Source organism: Macrobrachium nipponense, chromosome 41, assembly GCF_015104395.2.
Source record: "Macrobrachium nipponense isolate FS-2020 chromosome 41, ASM1510439v2, whole genome shotgun sequence".
NCBI classification, from domain to species: Eukaryota; Metazoa; Arthropoda; class Malacostraca; order Decapoda; family Palaemonidae; genus Macrobrachium; species Macrobrachium nipponense.
The window spans coordinates 48,516,270-48,535,394 of NC_061102.1; the positions used below are offsets into that span (position 1 = coordinate 48,516,270).

General features: G+C 41.1%; 1 protein-coding gene across 5 annotated transcripts in view; it reads right to left on the bottom strand.

Moving 5' to 3' along the window:
• LOC135212745 (uncharacterized) overlaps positions 1 to 11,601 on the bottom strand; it is a 38,128-nt gene extending 26,527 nt beyond the window's left edge. The window contains exons 1-2 of one of the 5 annotated variants that reach the window (XM_064246469.1): positions 11,497 to 11,601; positions 10,013 to 10,276 (exon numbers count right to left, since the gene is read on the bottom strand). In XM_064246469.1, coding sequence (XP_064102539.1) covers positions 10,013 to 10,054 — 42 coding nt within the window. In that variant the 5' untranslated portion in view covers positions 10,055 to 10,276; positions 11,497 to 11,601. The other 4 variants (XM_064246472.1, XM_064246471.1, XM_064246470.1 and 1 more) reach the window with 4 other exon arrangements.
• Positions 11,602 to 19,125: the final 7,524 nt, after the last annotated feature.

Genomic DNA, 19,125 nt, shown 5'->3' on the forward strand with positions numbered 1-19,125 from the left:
CGAAGTTTCTCGGCCAGGGGTTCGAAGGATTTTCATTCTTCGCCAAGAATAATTCCTTGAAGGAACAGATGGCTGAATCTACATTGAACCCGACTTTGTCACTAAGGGCGTGCAGTTCGCTAACCCTTTTTGCCGTCGCCAGTGACAAAAGGAATAAACATTTCCTTGTTATATCACGAAACGAGGCCAAATGTAGGGGTTCAAATCTCTCTGAAGTCAAGAACTTCAGTACTACGTCTAGATTCCAGTTAGGGGGAGAAGTCATTCTAGACTTCTTGGTCTCAAATGACCTAATCAGATCATGCAGATCCTTATTGTTTCCCAAATCTAGGCCTCTATTCCTAAAGACGGCCGATAGCATACTCCTATAGCCCTTTATCGTGGCTACGGAGAGGTGCGACTCTTCCCTCAGAAATAACAGAAATCAGCTATTTCTGCTACAGAGGTACTGGAGGAGGACAACTTCTTTGACTTACACCACCTTCTAAAAACTTCCCACTTGGATTGATAAACCCGGATAGTGGAAGTTCTCCGGGCTCTAGCGATCGAGCTTGCGCTTTACTAGAAAAGCCTCTCGCTCTGACAAGTCTTTCGATAGTCGAAAGGCAGTCAGAGCGAGAGCGGGGAGGTTTTGATGAAACCTCTCGAAGTGTGGTGGTCTGAGAAGATCCCTCCTTTGTGGAAGGGATCTGGGGAAGTCTACTATCCACTCCAGTACCTCTGGAAACCATTCTTGAGCTGGCCAAAAGGGGGCTATCAGGGTCATTCTTGTCCCCTTTGAAGTCACAAACTTCCTGAGTACTTGCCCCAGAATCTTGAATGGGGGAAATGCGTAAACGTCTACCTGAGACCAATCTAGTAGGAAGGCGTCACTGCTAGAGCTCTGGGATCTTCTACCACTGAACAGAAGACTTCCAGTCTCCTCGAGAGGAACGTGGCAAAGAGGTCGACATGAGGAGTTCCCCAAAGAGACCAGAGCTTGAGGCAAACTTCTGAGTGGAGGGTCCACTCGGTATGAAGGACCTGGTTCCTCCTGCTCAGCCTGTCGCTCGTACGTTCCTTACTCCCTGAACGAACCTCGTCAAGAGAGAGATGTTCCTCTGGGATGTCCACAACAGAAGTTCTCTCGTGAGTTCGTAAAGGGCATACGAGTGAGTACCTCCTTGCTTCCGAATGTATGCCAGAGCGGTTGTATTGTCCGCATTTACTTGAACTATTTTGTTGCAAACTAACGGTTCGAAGCTCTTTAGAGCTAGGTGTACAGCTAGCAGTTCTTTGCAGTTTATGTGCCAGGACACTTGAAGAGCATTCCAAGTGCCTGACACTTCTCTCTTTCCCAAAGTTGCTCCCCAACCTTTTTCGGACGCGTCGGAAAACAATACAAGGTTTGGGCTCTGTATTTCCAGGGAAGTACCTTTGTTTTCCCTCAGTGGGAGTAACCACCATTCTAGATGACGTTTTATCAGATCTGGAATGGGAAAAAAGTCCGAGAGTAGTCCTGTCTTCATGTTCCACGAACTTCTGAGGAAGAACTGAAGAGGACGGAGATGAAGTCTTCCTAGGTGAAAGAACTGTTCGAGCGAGGAAAGGGTCCCTAACAGGCTCAACCATTCCCTCGCCGAAGTCCGTTCCTTCCTTAGGAAGAGAGAGACTTTTTCTAAACCTCTCGCTAGTCTCTCTTGAGAAGGAAATACTCGAAAACCCCGAGAATCCATCCGAATCCCCAGATAGACAAGTTCTGGCTGGGGATCAGTTGGGACTTCTCGAGGTTCACGAGTAATCCTAAAGTCTTTATAAGGTTTAGTGTCACATTCAGGTCCTCCAAACACTGTTCCTCTGACTTTGCTCTGATAAGCCAGTCGTCTAGATAAAGAGATATACTGATTCCTTTCAGATGAAGCCAACTCGCCACATTTTTCAAAAGGTTCGTGAAAACCTGAGGCGCCGTCGACAGGCCGAAGCACAAGGCTCTGAATTGGAAGATCCTTCCCCCCGTCATGAAACGGAGGTACTTCTTCGACGAAGGATGGATCGGGACGTGAAAATATGCGTCCTGGAGATCCAGAGACACCATCCAATCCCCTTGGCGAAGAGCCGCCAGGACTGAAGCAGAGGTTTCCATGGAGAACTTCTGTTTTTGAACAAACTTGTTCAGAGCGCTGACGTCCAGAACTGGTCTCCATCCCCCCGAGGCTTTCGCAACCAAGAAAAAAAAGACGATTGTAAAACCCCGGGGAGCTTTGATCCAGCACAAGTTCTATAGCTCTCTTGTCCCACATCTGATCCACCATTTGTTGAAGAGTATCTTTCAACACAGGGTCCTTGTAATTGGCGGACAATTCCCTCGGAGTTGACGTCAGGGGAGGATTGTCCAGGAAAGGAATGAGATATCCCTTCTAAAGAACCGACATCGACCAAGGATCTGTGTCGATGCGAGTCCAGGCTTCCGCAAATCCCCCCCCGGAGCCTGGCACCTACTGGTGTTTGGAGGAGCGCCACTTCACTTTCCCCTTTTAAAGGGGCGGAACGAGGAGGCTCGACCTCTCTTCTCGGTCGTTTTCCTTTTAGCGGTAACTCTAGTTGGAGGGCCGCCTCGAAAGGGCCGAACAGGAGTAGACGTCACTTTCTTTTCTCCCATCATTACTGGTCTCTTCTTCCTGGACGATTGCAGGAGAAGATCTTGAGTCGCTTTCTCCGTCAGCGATCGTGAAATATCCTTCACCAACTGTGACGGGAACAGAAAATCAGACCTAGGGGCGAATAACAAAGCTGCTCTTTGTGAGTGTGATACTGCTTTCGTCAAGAAAGCGCTAAACACAGATCTCTTCTTCAAGAGACCTGCTCCAAACAAGGAAGAAACTTCCCCTGAGCCGTCTTGCACCGCCTTGTCAATACATGACAGAATTGCTAGGAGTACATCCGGTTCTAGCCCTTCAGGGGCATGAGCCTTCTTGAACATCACCCAAGGAACCAATCTAGGAAGTTAAAGACTTCTAGAATGTGAAAAAGTCCCTTGAGGAGATGATCCAACTCTGAAAGGCCCCAAGTAATCTTAGCCGTGTGAAGGCTATGTCTCCTGGATGCGTCTACCAGACTGGAAAAGTCAGCTTCAGCTGAAGCAGGGAGAGTGAGACCCATATTCTCCCCAGTCTGGTACCAAATCCCTCTCTTGCCGGTCAGTCTAGGGGGAGGCATGCAAAAGACTGTCCTTACTAGCTCCTTCTTAGTAAGCATCCAGTTATCCAGCGATTGCAGAGCTCTCTTCATAGAAATCGTCGGTCTCATCTTCACGAAAGCCGACGATTTCGGAGTCTTCGAGCATGAAAACAGAGAACGAGGCGAAGGAGGAGCGGCAGGGATCAATGCGTCTCCGTATTCCTGGAGAAGGAGAGCTGTCAAGACTTTGTAGTTCGACAGTCCTTCCTTACTGTGAGACTCGTCCTCTGATTCCTCTTCCATAATCGGATCAGTAGGAGAGACCACTTCTCGTTCCGGGTCTTCTTGTCCAACAATTCTCTCTACTGGGGACAAACTCCTAATAGGAGAGGGGCTAAGAGAGTGTAAAGAGCTCCTATGCTTGACTGGCTCTTCGTACTTGGCTGGCGCCTCGCGCCTGGCTGGCGCCTCGCGCTTGGCTGGCGTCTCGCGCCTGGCTGACTCCTTGCGCTTGGCTGGCGCCTCGCGCCTGGCAAGATCCTCGCGCTTGGCTGGCGTCTCGCGCCTGACTGACTCTTCGCGCTTGGCTGGCGCCTCGCGCCTGACTGGTGCCTCGCGCCTCTTGAAAAGTCTCGCGCCTGACTGACATCTCGTGCCTTGTTGAAGACTCGCGTCTTCCTGAAGTCCCTTCCTTGCGTGACAGATGTTCTTCTTGAGCCTCACGCTTGGATGAATGCTCACGCCTGTTTGTTACTCCGCGCTCGGCTGAAGCTACTGATCTGGCAGACGTATCCCATCTGGGAGAATCCTCTTGTCTGTAATGCGTTTCTCGCTTGTCTGACTCTCTCTTAGAGGACGCTTCTCGTCTGTAGGACGCCTCGCGCTTGGCTGTTGCTACGCGCTTGTCTGGCGGATCCAGATCTTCCCACGAGTCTCTATCTGAGATCTCAAAAGACTCACGTCTCACAGGAGCCTCACTCCTGGTGGGAGAAGGAAGACGAGTCTTCTTGACCGGCAGTCTGACGTCTTTCTTACGAGGAGGATCCTTCGAAAGGACTCCTACTAGGGCGGAAAGCTGTTCCTGTACCGCCAAAATGATCCTTTTGGACGCTTCTTCTCCTGCGTCTTCTTGAACGGGAGAGGTAGACCTCGAAGGCGTGTTGCCCCCATCATGGGACGGCGAAACCCTCTTCGCCTTCTTGATAGAAGGAGGTTCTTCTTCCGAAAAGCGTTCTGGGCTTGAATCCAAACCAGGATCTCTCCAGTGCCTTTTCAGGGGCCTGGACAAGTCTGAATCCTTCCACCCTCGTTTAGGAGAGGGAGAAGCGGACGAAGAGAAGCACTCTCTGAGGACGCTTTTTCGATAGCGGTCCTGAGCAGGCTGTCTATACACAGTACCTGCTGAAGGGACGCCTGACCGGGGGGAATTCTCCACAACCTCCGTACGGCTTTCGACTTTCCTTCTCCTCTGGGCTTGGGAGCTTGGAAGAGGTCTAGGCCTGGGAGCGTCGCAGAGACGGTCAGACGCCCCCTCCACAACACTGGGGACACTCACTTCACTAAAGTCACTTTCACCATCCTTACCTTTTATGGCAGCCATTTCGGATTTCATCCTGTGAAGCGTAGCCTTCAGTTCAGCAATTTCCGAAGCTGAATCTGAATGTACGGCCAGTGAGGGTCCTGATACAGAATCATAATTAAGAGAAGAGTTAGAATTATCCAAAGGCTCAATAGGCCTTGTACAACTACCCGCCATCTTAGATGCAGCCCTTCTGACTCTATCCCTTTCTAACTTCTTCAAGTAAGAAGTTAGAGTCTTCCATTTCTCAACATTCAACCTTTCACACTCATGACAGGTGTTAGAAATAGAACAATCAAAACCCCTACATTTGCGACATACAGTGTGAGGATCAACCGAAGCTTTCGGTATCCTCACCTTGCAGCCTACATTCACACACATTCTCACACAAACACTTGAATCAGACATTCTGAAGAAAAATCAAAAGCAAGTCCAAATCCAGTCCACAGTAGCGAATGCCAAAACAACGATCCAGGTACGTCACCAAAAGTCCACAAAAAGATGATCAATTGCTTAGAAAAGCGAATTCCAGTCAAGAGGTGGCAGCAACGATGTTGATACCACCGGCGACAGAAAATATATGAGTAGAAAACGGGAATGGTTCCTAGTCCTGCCACCCAGGGCAGGCCGGTAGATCACCTGACCTACCTGTAGCGAGTGGCGCGAAATTTGAATTTCTGTCGGGGACGACGGAGTCTTAGCTATGTATATATCTGACAGGTAAGTTGATTGTATGAAAACCAAAAGACAATCGGAATACTTATGTGACAACGAAGTTTACAAATCCAATGACGGAGGTACTGAAAACAGGTGTTGACAGTACCGGCAACAGAGAAAATCTGAATAGAAAATGGGAATGGTTCCTGATACCTGCCTCCCAGCAGCGGGAATGGGTACTAACCACCTGGCCTCCCACTGCATGTGTTGTAAGTTTTGAAATTCTGTCGGACTTCGGGGAATACAGCTATATATATATCTGACAGGTAAGTCTCATGAACAAAGTAGCCTTTACAGGGAAGAGGTAGGCTATGGTTCAAAGATGATCCAGGACAGGGGTTGGCAACCTCTGGCCAGCGGCCCACATACAGCCCAAGAAAGGAAGTCATTCCCACTGCAGTGGAGCCATCGTCATCGAGTGGCTCAGCCTTATTCACTCGATATTTAATTGGTGAAACAGGAATACAATTACATCTTTAAGCACACCATTCAAAAGATTGAAGTTTCGTCAACATAATGTGATATATGAAAGCCCCATACAAACTAAAATAAGCACGTGAGGTCTTCGTAAAATATGTTTTCAAGGCAGTTTTGAGATCCAATATAGCGGCAACCACGTGACGGGCTGTTCGTAACCACAGCCAAGCCACCATCTTTCCCAGCCATCCCAGCACTCATTTGAACAATGTTAGCGTATATATGTAACGTTTATTGATCTTACTCAAGATTGCAGTTGTAATCAGCACAATAACACAATATTTTGTTGCCTATATTAGTGAATGTATGAAACTTCTTATTCCCCGGGTCATGGCTTGAACTGAAATTCATTTTTACCTTGTAATTGGCGGTTTTATCCTTACTACCATCACAACTGAAACTCCACAGTGCTTATTTGATTGTAATTATACATGTTTTAGTCTTAATTCACTCCAAATTGCACTTGAACTACGTTGCGGTTCCTGGTTCCTAAGCGCTCACTCCACAAGCACAGTTACGGGCAGCACACGCGTACTCAGTTTATGAGGTGCAAAGCTTTATTCCCTTAATTGTTTACTTTACTCATTATTTAATTTAACTTTACTTTGTTACTTTAAAATGTTTATTTAATTCATGTCTATTATCCCTTTATTGCAACCAAATTAACCCCGAAAAATTAGATATTTCTGAAGTACATACTAGCAGACTACGACAAAATGACTCATCGTTGCCAATCTAGTGGAGCTTCACACATACGCCGATGCATTTACAAACTGTTTCCATGAATTCTAGTTGTCCTAGTAATGCAATAATGATAAAATTGCTCTAATATGTATATATACTACAAATAGATACGCTAATTTCATTTATTCCCCGGTTTTGTGTTAAGTTTTATTACTCGTTTGTAGGGTAAACACATACCAATTGGCAATACTGATAAACAACTGAAGAGCGCGAACAATGCCATAGGTACCGTTCACAAGGAAAACTGTTGATACTTGAGTCAGGAATCTAGTTACTTTTTCAACAACGAATATTTTCAAATTAATAATCATGAATATGTAAAAACATTTATGCAATTCATGACCTTATACTGCCGTTTAACTATTTATTTAAATAATTACCTAGTGCACGCTTCTTCTTCTACCAAAAATCGTAGTTTCCTTAAAAAAGTAGTGGTTGGAAGTTGTTGTTTACGATTTTTGTGAAGAAAGTGCCCCAGTGTCTATGGGTACAAGTGGTGTGTGGATTTAGCACATGGAATGGGAAGATTATTGACAAAAGCGACTCCGCAAATATCGAGATGGCATCAATCTTCTGAATATTCTGAGTTGTGAGTAAAAACTTCGAAAGCGTTTTGGGGTTGTGGGCACTGCGTTGGCCACCCTTTTCATTATCCTCTGTTTAAATCTTAAAATATGGCCTTAATTTCTAACTTTGGAGAAAATGCTTATTGAAAGGAGAGTAAAGGTCTTGAGCTCCTGCTATCACCACCAACAACTCATGACTGATGACTATCTCTGGCGTCAGGACGTGTTAAAGTACTTTTTCGGAGGGTGGCCAAAACCTTGGTAGTCGGTGAGTTGGCCAGTCCAGTCGGTTGTTTACCCTACAGGAGGAAAACCTCGCAGTGACACAATGAAATCGACTTGTTGGGAGAGGGGTGACAGCAATACGGAAGAAAGATATGAATGGAGGAAACTTAAGTCATGCCTAAAGTGTACCCCGTGAGGCGCACCGACAGTACTACCACGCCCACGGGGATTTAGCTTGTATACAGAGAAGGCTAGTATTAGTCAACGACCCAGGCTGGTTTCGCTTTAGGATAGCCTACATTAACCTAAATTAAAATGAACCCTTGTAGGAAACTGCAGCTGACGGGGCGTCAACCCCAGAACTAAAACTACGGTGCCACCTACCTTGTCAGCTTTGCCATCCCCTTTGAAGAAACCTTTAAGCTTATTTGTCAGCCTATCGGTCATGATTATAACCTCACTTCAGTACGAAATAACCTCATAAAGCGTCTGGACTTCGAACTAGGATGTAGGTTAGGGGAAATTTCAGTTTATAATCCGGAACGCCGTCACCAAATGTTGATAGCATCATCCCATTGTTTACATAGTACTCTTTTCCTGACGCTTCTTCTTCTACCAAATCTGACGTTTCCGCCTATGACGTCACTGGTCGCATTGTTGGGGTAAGTAATGTCAGTGAACAATGCTTCAAATTAAGAATAATTATTACTCGTTGCGCTCAAACGCACAAACGAACTAATTCAGGCATTAACTTTTAGTCATTTACTCGTCTACTAGCTCATGGAAATTTTTATTTAGGTGGATTACAAAAAAATATCGATTCGGAACTGTTTCATCAATACTTGACCTCACACATAAATCCAGCTCGTCCACTGTTAATTTATTATATGGTTGATTGACTGATTTATACATTTTAGGGCTAATGCCAAGCACTGGGACAACTAAGGCCATTCAGCGCTGAAACGGAAATTCACAGAGAAAAGGTTTGAAAGGTGTAACGAGAGGAAGACCTCAAAGCAGTTGCACTATGAATCAACTGTTAGGAGAGGGTGGGCATCAAGATGGAGGAAAGAGAATATGAATGGAACCTGGAAGTACATTAAAATGAATGAAAGCAGTTGCAGCTAGGGGCCGAAGGGACACTGCAAAGAACCTTAAGTAATGCCTACACTGCAATGCATGACGTCATACACTGACGGCATTAACCCCTAAGGGTGTGTGTATATGTATGGTCCATAAAGGCTGATCGATTAATTGCAATGACCTCTCGAAAAGGAGCATATATAGATTTGACGTCATTCACTGAAAACTTGTACATTTATGAACACAAATACTACATCGTGTAGTGAACATTGCGATTTGCGATTCATTTTCAAGAAACGTAAGAGAAAATCGAACTATATTTTTTTCCTTTTTCTTACTTGATGGTAAATATCTCCAGCCGATGTCACTGAGACATGCATTTGCTTCTGATTGGCTGCTCAATTATTGTAATTTTCCAATAGTACTAATAGTAATATTAGTACTATTGGAATTATTGTAATTTTCCAATAGTACTAATAGTAATATCTCTTAGCATTACTACCCTGTATAATTTCACAACTATCGAGACAATAAAATCACTGATACATTCGATGCAAGAACATACAGCATTTTGAAATGCATGTACATAAGGACTTTGGAGAAGACATCGAGTCTGAATGTTCTGGAGGCGTTGAATCAAAGTTATCTCCAAGGATACTAGTGTCCCATAACACTTGCCTAACAACAGTGCTTTGAGGGCTACTTAGAAATTACATGTTCCATGCAAATGTACAATAAGATAAAAACCAAATGTGCAGTAAGATAAAAAAAAAAATCAAATGCACTTTCATAACTAAATCCGCACGGAGCAATTTGGGATCGAGAAAACACACGGAACGCCTAGATCTGTCACATCAATGGATGTCTCTCATTTCCTTGTTACATTGTGACTTCAAGTGTAAGTGTGAACTGAATAGTGGAATACTTTATTCAGATTTCGAACCTATGCCTTTAGGGTTACATCAGCAACTGAAGTGATAATCATAAAATCAGGTCTGGTGGTAGCTAAATGGATAAAGTATTCTCATTCCTGTATCAAGCTTAAAAGGCAATGATTCTAAAGCACTAATCACGTACAAGTTCCTTTGAGAGCAATATATATATATATATATATATATATATATATATATTATATATATAATATATATATATATATATAGATATATATATATTATTATACATACACACACACAAACGCACACACATTATATATACATATAGTGTGTATAAATAATAGTTCGTATAAACTGAAACAGAAATAGTTAGACATAATAAAAGAATAACAGCGGGTTAGACATTGGGAAAGACAGCCTAGTTAGCAGCTAAGATGAAATTCTGGTGGCATAGAAAACAAAATATAAGCTTCTTGTCCCCTTGGTAAGATCTAGACCATAAAATCATTTCAGTGCAAGAGATGGCGTCATGAGGGTATACTGTCACTAAAATCACAATTATGTCAACATACCTGCGCATCCTTCTTTCCATTAATGCCAATCTTATTCCCCATCTTTCAGGAACCTCTTGTAAGTCCTCGGCTAAAATCCACATTTCAGTAACTCCGACTTCCGGTTTCATCTCATTCCGGATCCAGTGTTCAGATCTCGTACTTTATCAACTGTCACAGGCTAGCACGCTTTCCAGTTCATAACCATCTCGATAATACGTCTAATATCCACATAGTCTCATGTCTGAAGTTGCGATATGATAACAAAGTTATATATGCGCTGACCTGTAAGAAAATTCAGAACATCTTTTTAGATAAAGCTCGGGTTATTTCCTTATATGTGTACTAAAGTATGGCGTGTGTGTGTGTGTGTGTGTGTGTGTGTGTGAGAGAGAGAGAGAGAGAGAGAGAGAGAGAGAGAGAGAGAGAGAGAGAGAGAGAGAGAGAGAGAGAGAGAGAGAGAGAGAGATGGGGGTATACTATGTTATGAATGTTCATTGTTTGTTAGTTTGTGTATGGTGTTTTTACGTAGCATGGAACCAGTGGTCAGCAACGGGACCAACGGCTTTACGTGACTTCCGAACCACGTCTCGAGAGTGAACTTCTATTACCAGAAATACACATCTCTGACCCCTCAATGTTTCATTAACCATTAAAGAATAAACACCAAACATCACAGTGCTCTCGCTTTGAGGGTAACTTTTTGTCTTGGTCTTCAAATTCTGCAAAGAAAGTCTGTAATGAAATCCAACGAACCAGTGCATATTAAAGAAATGAAATGTCATCCCATGGGCGAGAGAATAATGTAAAAAAGAGCGGGGGAGAATTAATGTCATTCCTATACGTGGTGTTTCTGGGGCATAATATACCCTCGCACGTATGAATTAGTCATGAGCACGAGAAAATTATCAAGACAGAGCCAAATATAAATCTGAGTAAATCGCTCACTATTTTTTTTTCCCCCAAAACCCGTGAGTCATGTTAGTCTTGTAATGTATCATAAACTGGTCCAGCCCCTCCTGAACAGACAGTCACAGCTCCATAAAAAACATACGTAATTTTTTCCGTGTAGTACGTACGTATGTTTTATGTCACTTAATATACATATATTTTTTTAAATGTCAGGAATCATCGACACGACTCCCAAGCACAAAAGCCGTGTCTATATCAAGCATACATAATATCTTGCTATACTATCATCACCTAGTAAACAGAAACTGGTAGAAAAACACGGCGTCTAAACGTTCACACGTTACTGTAATTTCATTTCTGACTGATCGGGTTGGGCTCAAGGAGTTCCGCTAGTGTCCCACTTCACCTCGCCACTTCAATAAGAAAAAACATTCCACTAGTCTAGACCTGTTCACAATGTTCGTGGCCGCAGAAAACGAGATTATTTGGGTCTGTTATCATCATCTAAAGTCCGTTGCAACTTCCTGTGTCACCAATCGATTCCTCAGTATCATCACTACTCACAACATTAAGCAAAATCACGAAGAACTAACATGATTAGAGGGAGAAGGAATCCTTCACTACGACAAGTGAATGTGTGAGACTTTCCACAGCGGACTCCCTGGGCCGGGAACCCGTCCCTCCTGCTCTGACAGTGTTGCCATGACGCCATGTGACTGTTGATCTTCCAAATTCTGCCGGATTACGCTAATCTTTTCTTAATTCTTCGTTAAGGACGAAGAACGGAACGCAAAGCAAATGACTTTAAAAATGTTTACTTGTTTACAAACACTTATTTTTTTTTATTAATATAGGTTTGTTTACAACATTCCATACATAATTCCAGATTGATCGGGAATCAACTGCGACTACAAACAAAAGCGTTGCCATTTATGGCGGGTTCCAATTCATTAGGCAGACTAAAGCCAGTGCAATGAACCTGGGCCTACACATAGTACTATGTCGTGTTTCCCGACGAGTTTCAATTATCTACATTTGTTTCTGGTTTTGAGTTTAACATTAAAAACTAATGAGTAATAACCCGACTTCCTTGCCATGCATGAAGACGAAACTATTATATTTATATACAGACATACATTACACACAGACATACATAACTTTTATTTTCTTTTTACCTATAATGAAGGCTCATCAACATGTCGAGCCCCTGCACATGCTGAGCTGATATGCCAACAGTGTTCCTATTCTCTCTCTCTCTCTCTCTCTCTCTCTCTCTCTCTCTCTCTCTCTCTCTCTCTCTCTCCTCTCTCTCGTCATCTCTCGTCTCTCTTCTCTCCTCTCAAAAACTAAAAACTTTTCAATTATACACCCTCATATTTCTCCAGGTTGGCAAACCACATCGAAACAAACTGATGGTTTTTCAACTGTACTCACCTATTCACTAGCTACACCTTATTTGTATCCTTTACATCTGTAGACCTTTCACCCTTTTGTAACCTAGACATGCCAGCTGACTCAAGTATCTCGCACCTACTAGGCCTACACAAGTCTTTTCTTCCGTTATGGTACTGCTTTTTCAAAATTCTCGTTTTATTCCGCAAACTGCAAATCATCACATCACAATATATGCACTATTTTTTTTATTTTTTTATTTCTAGCTTCATACCTTTATCGGTTTATAATATTGGCGAACTCTTGTGTTTTGTACGCTCCTTTCACATCTTTACCATTCACCGTTGCCAACTTTTTATCTACCCCCTCATTATTATTATTTGGTCTATCACAGTCACCCAGTTCGACTGGGTGTTTTTTTGGAGTGGGGTTCCCGGGTGCATCCTGCCTCCTTGGAGTCCATCACTTTCCTCACTATGTACGCTTTTCCAGGAGCACACGATCTGCATGAGTCCTGGAGCTACTTCGGCATCTACGGAGTTTTTCCAGGTTCCTTTTCAGGGATCTTGGGATCGTATATAGTGTTCCTATTATTATTATTATTATTATTATTATTATTATTATTATTATTATTATTTTATTATTATTATTCAGACGATAAATCCTATTCAAAGGAAGAAATCTACAGGGGCCAGTGACTTGAAACTCAAGCTTCCAGAAAGTGTGGTGTTCGTTTGAAAGAAAATACTGAACATAATATGAAACCAAGAATGGAGATAAATACACAAATAGGTACAAACGGACTTGTTTTAGGGTAGTTCATCTGAGAGTAATATATAAAGAAATACGCGTCCAACCTGACAACCGTGTGTAAAAGAGCAACAATATTTCGTCTTTGAAATTTCTAAAATCTACCATGAATCCATGATTCTAATTTCTGTAACTACATCAGCATATTTCCATGGGTGTGAAAATTTTATATATATTGAGTTGGCAGTACTGTTCAGTATACGAGTAGCGAAACCCCTTTTGTAATGAATTGCTAAATCTTCAAAAATTCACTTTTCATGATGAGCTATGATGGAAATAAGAATTGGAAGCATGCCATACAAAACTAAAGGTTGAATTATTGGCAACGCTGCCACGTACGAGAGGCGGTACGACACTATAATGTTTTACCCTTCTTCAAGGTCAGCATTCACTATGGATTTTCATGGCGCGCCAACTCTCGCGCGATTCATTTCCTGTATACCGCAACTAGCGAACGTTTTGCGGTCGGCTTGTTTTCTTATAACCATGATGGTGTAACGATTGTTTAGCTACTAGTTTATCTGCAATAATCATAACCGAAAATAGTCTTCGCTACCGTTTGTAAATTATTGAATGATTGCAATTTCTTTTGAAATTTTTTTGAATTATGGCAATTTCTAAGTCGATACTTACAGAGCTAATCGCTGTTCTGGTGTTGTTACGTACAGAAAAAAACTAATCGCCTGTTCTGGGTTGTTGTTAACGTACAGAAAAAACTAAAATGCTTAATAAAAAAACGAAAATATAGAGAATTGCTTCATTAAAAAAAAAAACTAATATAGCGCGATTAACATTTGTTAAACAATAACAATTCCTGCTTTTAAGAGTAAAACCACATAAGAAATCAATTATGTCTTGATGCCTTAACTCAACAAAAATATGAAAGGGATAACAGTACCAGGTTTGAATCTACCTTAGAACTTTTCTACCGAATTGGTTACCTTTCACCATGGAAACATATATGGGTTATATCACACGAAAAGAATAAATAAATTGTTCTGGAAAAGCCACACCTTATCAGCGACTAGAGTAAATGTTAAATCATGAATTGTTTGACGTTAAGCAAAGAAAGTATGAAGAGTGAACTGACAATTGGAGTTTGAAGTCCAGTAACTGGGGCCATGAATTCCGTTATTTAAGGGTAGGCTCCACTTTGGGGGGTGCCGATCGTAAAAAATATTTGCCAAAAATACACTAATCAAGACAGGCTAATGAAATTTTCAGGCATTATTAGCACTATAATAATGCATATTCCCTGTGAGTTTTATCATCCTACAGGGAAAATTAATGATTTTATGAAAAAAAATGTGAAAAAACGGAAATTTCCGGCCCTCGTACTGAAGGTTATTTGGTGATTGGTGAGAAACTACAGTCTTGAATAGAAATTCGGTCTGACAGAATGTTGGTATATCCACCTGGAACATGCACAAAAAAAATTATCAAAATAGAACAGTAAATAAGCACGTAATAACAAAAAAAAGAGCAACAACTTCGTAAGTTCAGCGAAAGCCTGCCGAAAAATCAGACTATAGCTAGGAAGAAATATTCAGGAAAAATTCAAATCTCGATTTAGGGACAAAACCTTTTGAGAGTTTGTAGTTATTATGTCACTTGATAGCCTAAAACATCTAAAAATTATATTATTTAGGACAATCAAAGAAAAACCACCTCCAAAAAAAAAAAAAAAAAAAAAAAAAAAAAAAAGGGTGGGGGTGGTTTTTTCTTTGATTGTCCTCAATAATATAATTTTTAGATGTTTCAGGCTATCAAGTGACATAATAACTACAAACTCTCAAAAGGTTTTGTCCCTAAATCGAGATTTGAATTTTTCCTGAATATTTCTTCCTAGCTATAGTCTGATATTTCGGCGGGGCTTTCGCTGAACTTACAAAGTTGTTGCTCTTTTTTTTGTTATTACGTGCTTATTTACTGTTCTATTTTGATAATTTTTTTTGTGCATGTTCCAGGTGGATATACCAACATTCTGTCAGACCGAATTTCTATTCAAGACTGTAGTTTCTCACCAATCACCAAATAACCTTCAGTAAAAGGGCCGGAAATTTCCGTTTTTTCACATTTTTTTTCATAAAATCATTAATTTTCCCTGTAGGATGATAAAACTCACAGGGAATATGCATTATTATAGTGCTAATAATGCCTGAAAATTTCATTAGCCTGTCTTTATTAGTGTATTTTTGGCAAATATTTATTACGATCGGCACCCCCCAAAGTGGAGCCTACCCTTAAAAGAAAGAGAAAATGTTCATTCCATCTCGATAACGCAGAGTGTGATATCAGAGCAATAATGACAAAATATTGCATGTCTAAAGTGTACGATATTTGACTGGTAAGAAGATACTGATTGAAAAGACAGAAACGAAAATGATTTGGTTTCGAGAATGTACCTACACACACTAAATAAGTCTACCATTCTATGTCCTCCCCCATGGCAATGTCTGCAGTGCATCATAAAATTTTGTATAATGTTTCCTTTATTCTGCCATAAACATTTTTCTTTTTTGTAAAGTGTATGATTTCCTATTGTTTTATTTATTCTCTTGTTTTCTCTTCATCCTAACTATGAAAAGAAATATTACGAAGAATAAAGAAAAATCCCACAAAACGTAAATTCTTTTGTCCTCCGAATCCATATGGTCGTGTGAGACAATTCATGTCTTTACTTTCATATGATATTATTTTCTAGTTTTATCTATTACGTTATTTTTATTCTTTTGATACCAGCACGACTACTATGCATTCCAGAGGGCATGACATACTGTTTTTTCGTAAACAACTTTTAAACCGACTTATGAATTTCCATTCCACTTGAGCACCGAGTGTTTCAAACTTCGTCCTAATTTTCGGAAGTACTGTGCATTGCCATATGTGTTTCATTAACTTTTGCACTTAAGAAAATGAGTTTAAAGCTGCGCTTAGCCATCCAACCAACCATCCGCAAAAGAGGTGATGTGTATGAGTGACGTCCTTATAGCGTATCCTCCACTATACCTTATCAAATGGTTGTTTGATTTATGGGTAAATGTCATTTTACTTATCCCGTCCCATACGAAAATATTTAAAGCAAATTAATACACATTGTATGATGATATAAAATTCTTTTTAAATAATTAGGTAAGGGGGATGGCTCTGCGTCACAGATACGCCATGAAGAACCAATTGTTCGAAAAGGTCTGAGGAAAGGCGAGAAGTAAGTTGGACTTTTACCTAAGAGTAAAAGGCTTTTAATTAAGCACATCTGTCAATTCAGTGTACTAACATACATTAGGACAATGTTAGAACCACTCATGTGCTTTAGAAGCATGGAAAGCCTTACGTCGGTTTCAAACTCTCTTACGAAAAACACTGCCATGACCTCTGGAATGCAATAACAGATATACGGGGTGTCCATAAAGTCCTAGTGCCACTACAAGTATTTATTGCTCAGGATGGTACTGGGACTTTATGGACACCCTTTATAACTATGTAAAACGTTACGTTAGTAACATAAATAGTTGAACTTGAGTTACAAAGGCGAGCGCTGGGGCACTTCCAGCCAGTGTAAGGAGAGGGAGAGTTAGACAGCAAGATCAAGAGATCCAGAAACACTAAGAAGTAGGTTAAGAGGAGTTGGAAAGCAAGATAAAATAAAGCAAGCAAGAATGGAGGCAAAGTTCTATGCTAAATGTACTTGCAGTGCATCACGTAAGGTCCATCGCTGGTGCTACTGTGTCTGTGAATTTCAAAAGGTTGTGGAGCACACTTAGAGCTGTAGCCTTTATCTTCATACCTTATGATTTTCTACTTTTTATTTATTCTCAGGATTTTTAACCTTTCATTAACTGTATAGCTCGATATATTATTAAGACAGCTGTGCATTTTGAGGAAGCGGTACAACAAACTAATTCCCTGACAACCAGATCAGTATATTTTTCTGTCTGCCTACCGTATGTTTCGTGTATTTATCATTGCTTTTAGGGCTAACTACTTGTTTCCGAGTTTTCTCTGCCCTTTGCAATTATGGTAACCCAAACGTGGCTTAGGGGTGATGTAAATAAAAAATATATGAATACTACCAACAGAAATGGTAAAATGTGCACTAAACACATGAGTCGCATGTGTGTATAATAAATTAGCACTTCCAAGGAGAAGAGAGGAAAAGATAGTGGGAAAATACCGGATGTCTCACGTTATGGATGGTGGTCTGAGGCATCTCCCCCTACCCCACATACAACTGCTGATCATGATTCTTTGCCTACGCTTGTCCTGATTTCACATGCAGCTATCATGATGCTTAGCTTTAAACATGGGAAGTTGAAGAATTTGGTGCGTTCAAAGAAGGTGCATTTAGCAGCCATAAAACCTGGGCTAGAGAGCGCAGACTGGTTGGTCTGTTTGATAAAAAATTAGTGGATATAATTTACTTGAATGTCATCATACATGTGATTAAAAAAAGGGAGGAATTTCACATCGTCAGTCTTTTCCGAAAGTCCTTATAAATGGTAACTAATGGAAAATCACACATTTAACGTTTTGCTTTATGAACCTGTGCTGAATCATTCCTTTACAATGATCCACATGAGTTGTATATAATACAGTTGTAATAATACTGTGTACAAACATACCACAAGATGACGCTCTTAAAATGGAGAGCCTTGTATTGACCTTGAGAGCTTCTGAACTTCTATTATGTCGGGCATGAAAAGAAGAGTTTGTACATGTTCTATAATCATTTAAGACTGTCCAAGAGGTTACGAAAACTCAAGAAAAGTCATTGGAAGGATCTAGCAACATGGACACAGTAAAGCTTTGGAATCTTCACAAGAAGTTGCCCTTCATCACCTGCCGAAAGCACTAACACACTAGACCCAAAAGGATGACATAGCTAACGATGTCCTCTTTGCCAACATTTATATGGATTTAGTGGAATGCATTTTCTCATACATAGCTGAACGTGCCATCTACGGCCATAAGTTAACAAACCTTTTTCAGGCCAAACGAACATGGTTAAGTCGACTTCCTGCATATATCGTTCCAGTTATGTAGTGTCCGCTACTATTTTACCGAGTGTACAAAAAAGTTTTTATTTTTTAACGTCAATGTAACTCAATACACAAGTTGTGATTGAGATTAACGCAAAAGTTACTAACCCTGAGTTTCTGTCCTAACTGGCAGAACAAATACTCAAATAGATACAAGTGTAGTGCCACCATCACTGTGATTATCAAGAACTCGATTCTGACGTCAAGACAGAAATCAAGAAGGCCCCCCGTGCCTGGTACACACAGCTAGCTACCCACATTTCCTCAACAGACCATGTCATCAGAGAGCTAGATATTTTATAGGGGTCATATGATCTCCAAATATTCCTTTGGTACATCTTCATCTTCAATGCCAACCCTTCTGACCCAGAGAAAATCATCAAATCATTACCTATTAAGGAACAAAAAGACATCAAAGCTCCTGATGAAAAGTGATTTATCCCCACTTGAAAATGAAAAGTACAGTCTACAAGTTCAAATGCCCAATCTTAGACTGACCCGGTGCCTTCACCTTTATGACTACAATGCATGTTTTCAATGGATTTCATACTGCGTTCAAGAGGATGGCACGAGGATCCACTATCAGGATACCTACAGCAATAACCAAACCAGGCAGAATCTCATACACGCTTTGTAAATTCACACTTTACCCCTCAGTCATTGTTTGAAAATTTCGAGGTTTAATGCTTACACCCACCCAGACTGAAAATACCAACAACTGCGGGCGCATTACATTTGCACTAATTGGAGGATTAAAACTGGGAACGTTTGAGAGCCGATATTTCTTACGATTGCGCGCGGAGCCGGTGGGGGAACTAGTGGTTAAACTCCTCGTTAAACATGACATTAAGGTAACGAGCGTTAGCTAAAAGTTGTCCTCTTGTATACCTGACATATTCTAAGGTCAGTTTCAAACCATACAAAAGGAAAGAAGTCGCTCGTATACGAAGGACTTGGAAAGTTTGATTATGGCAATCTACA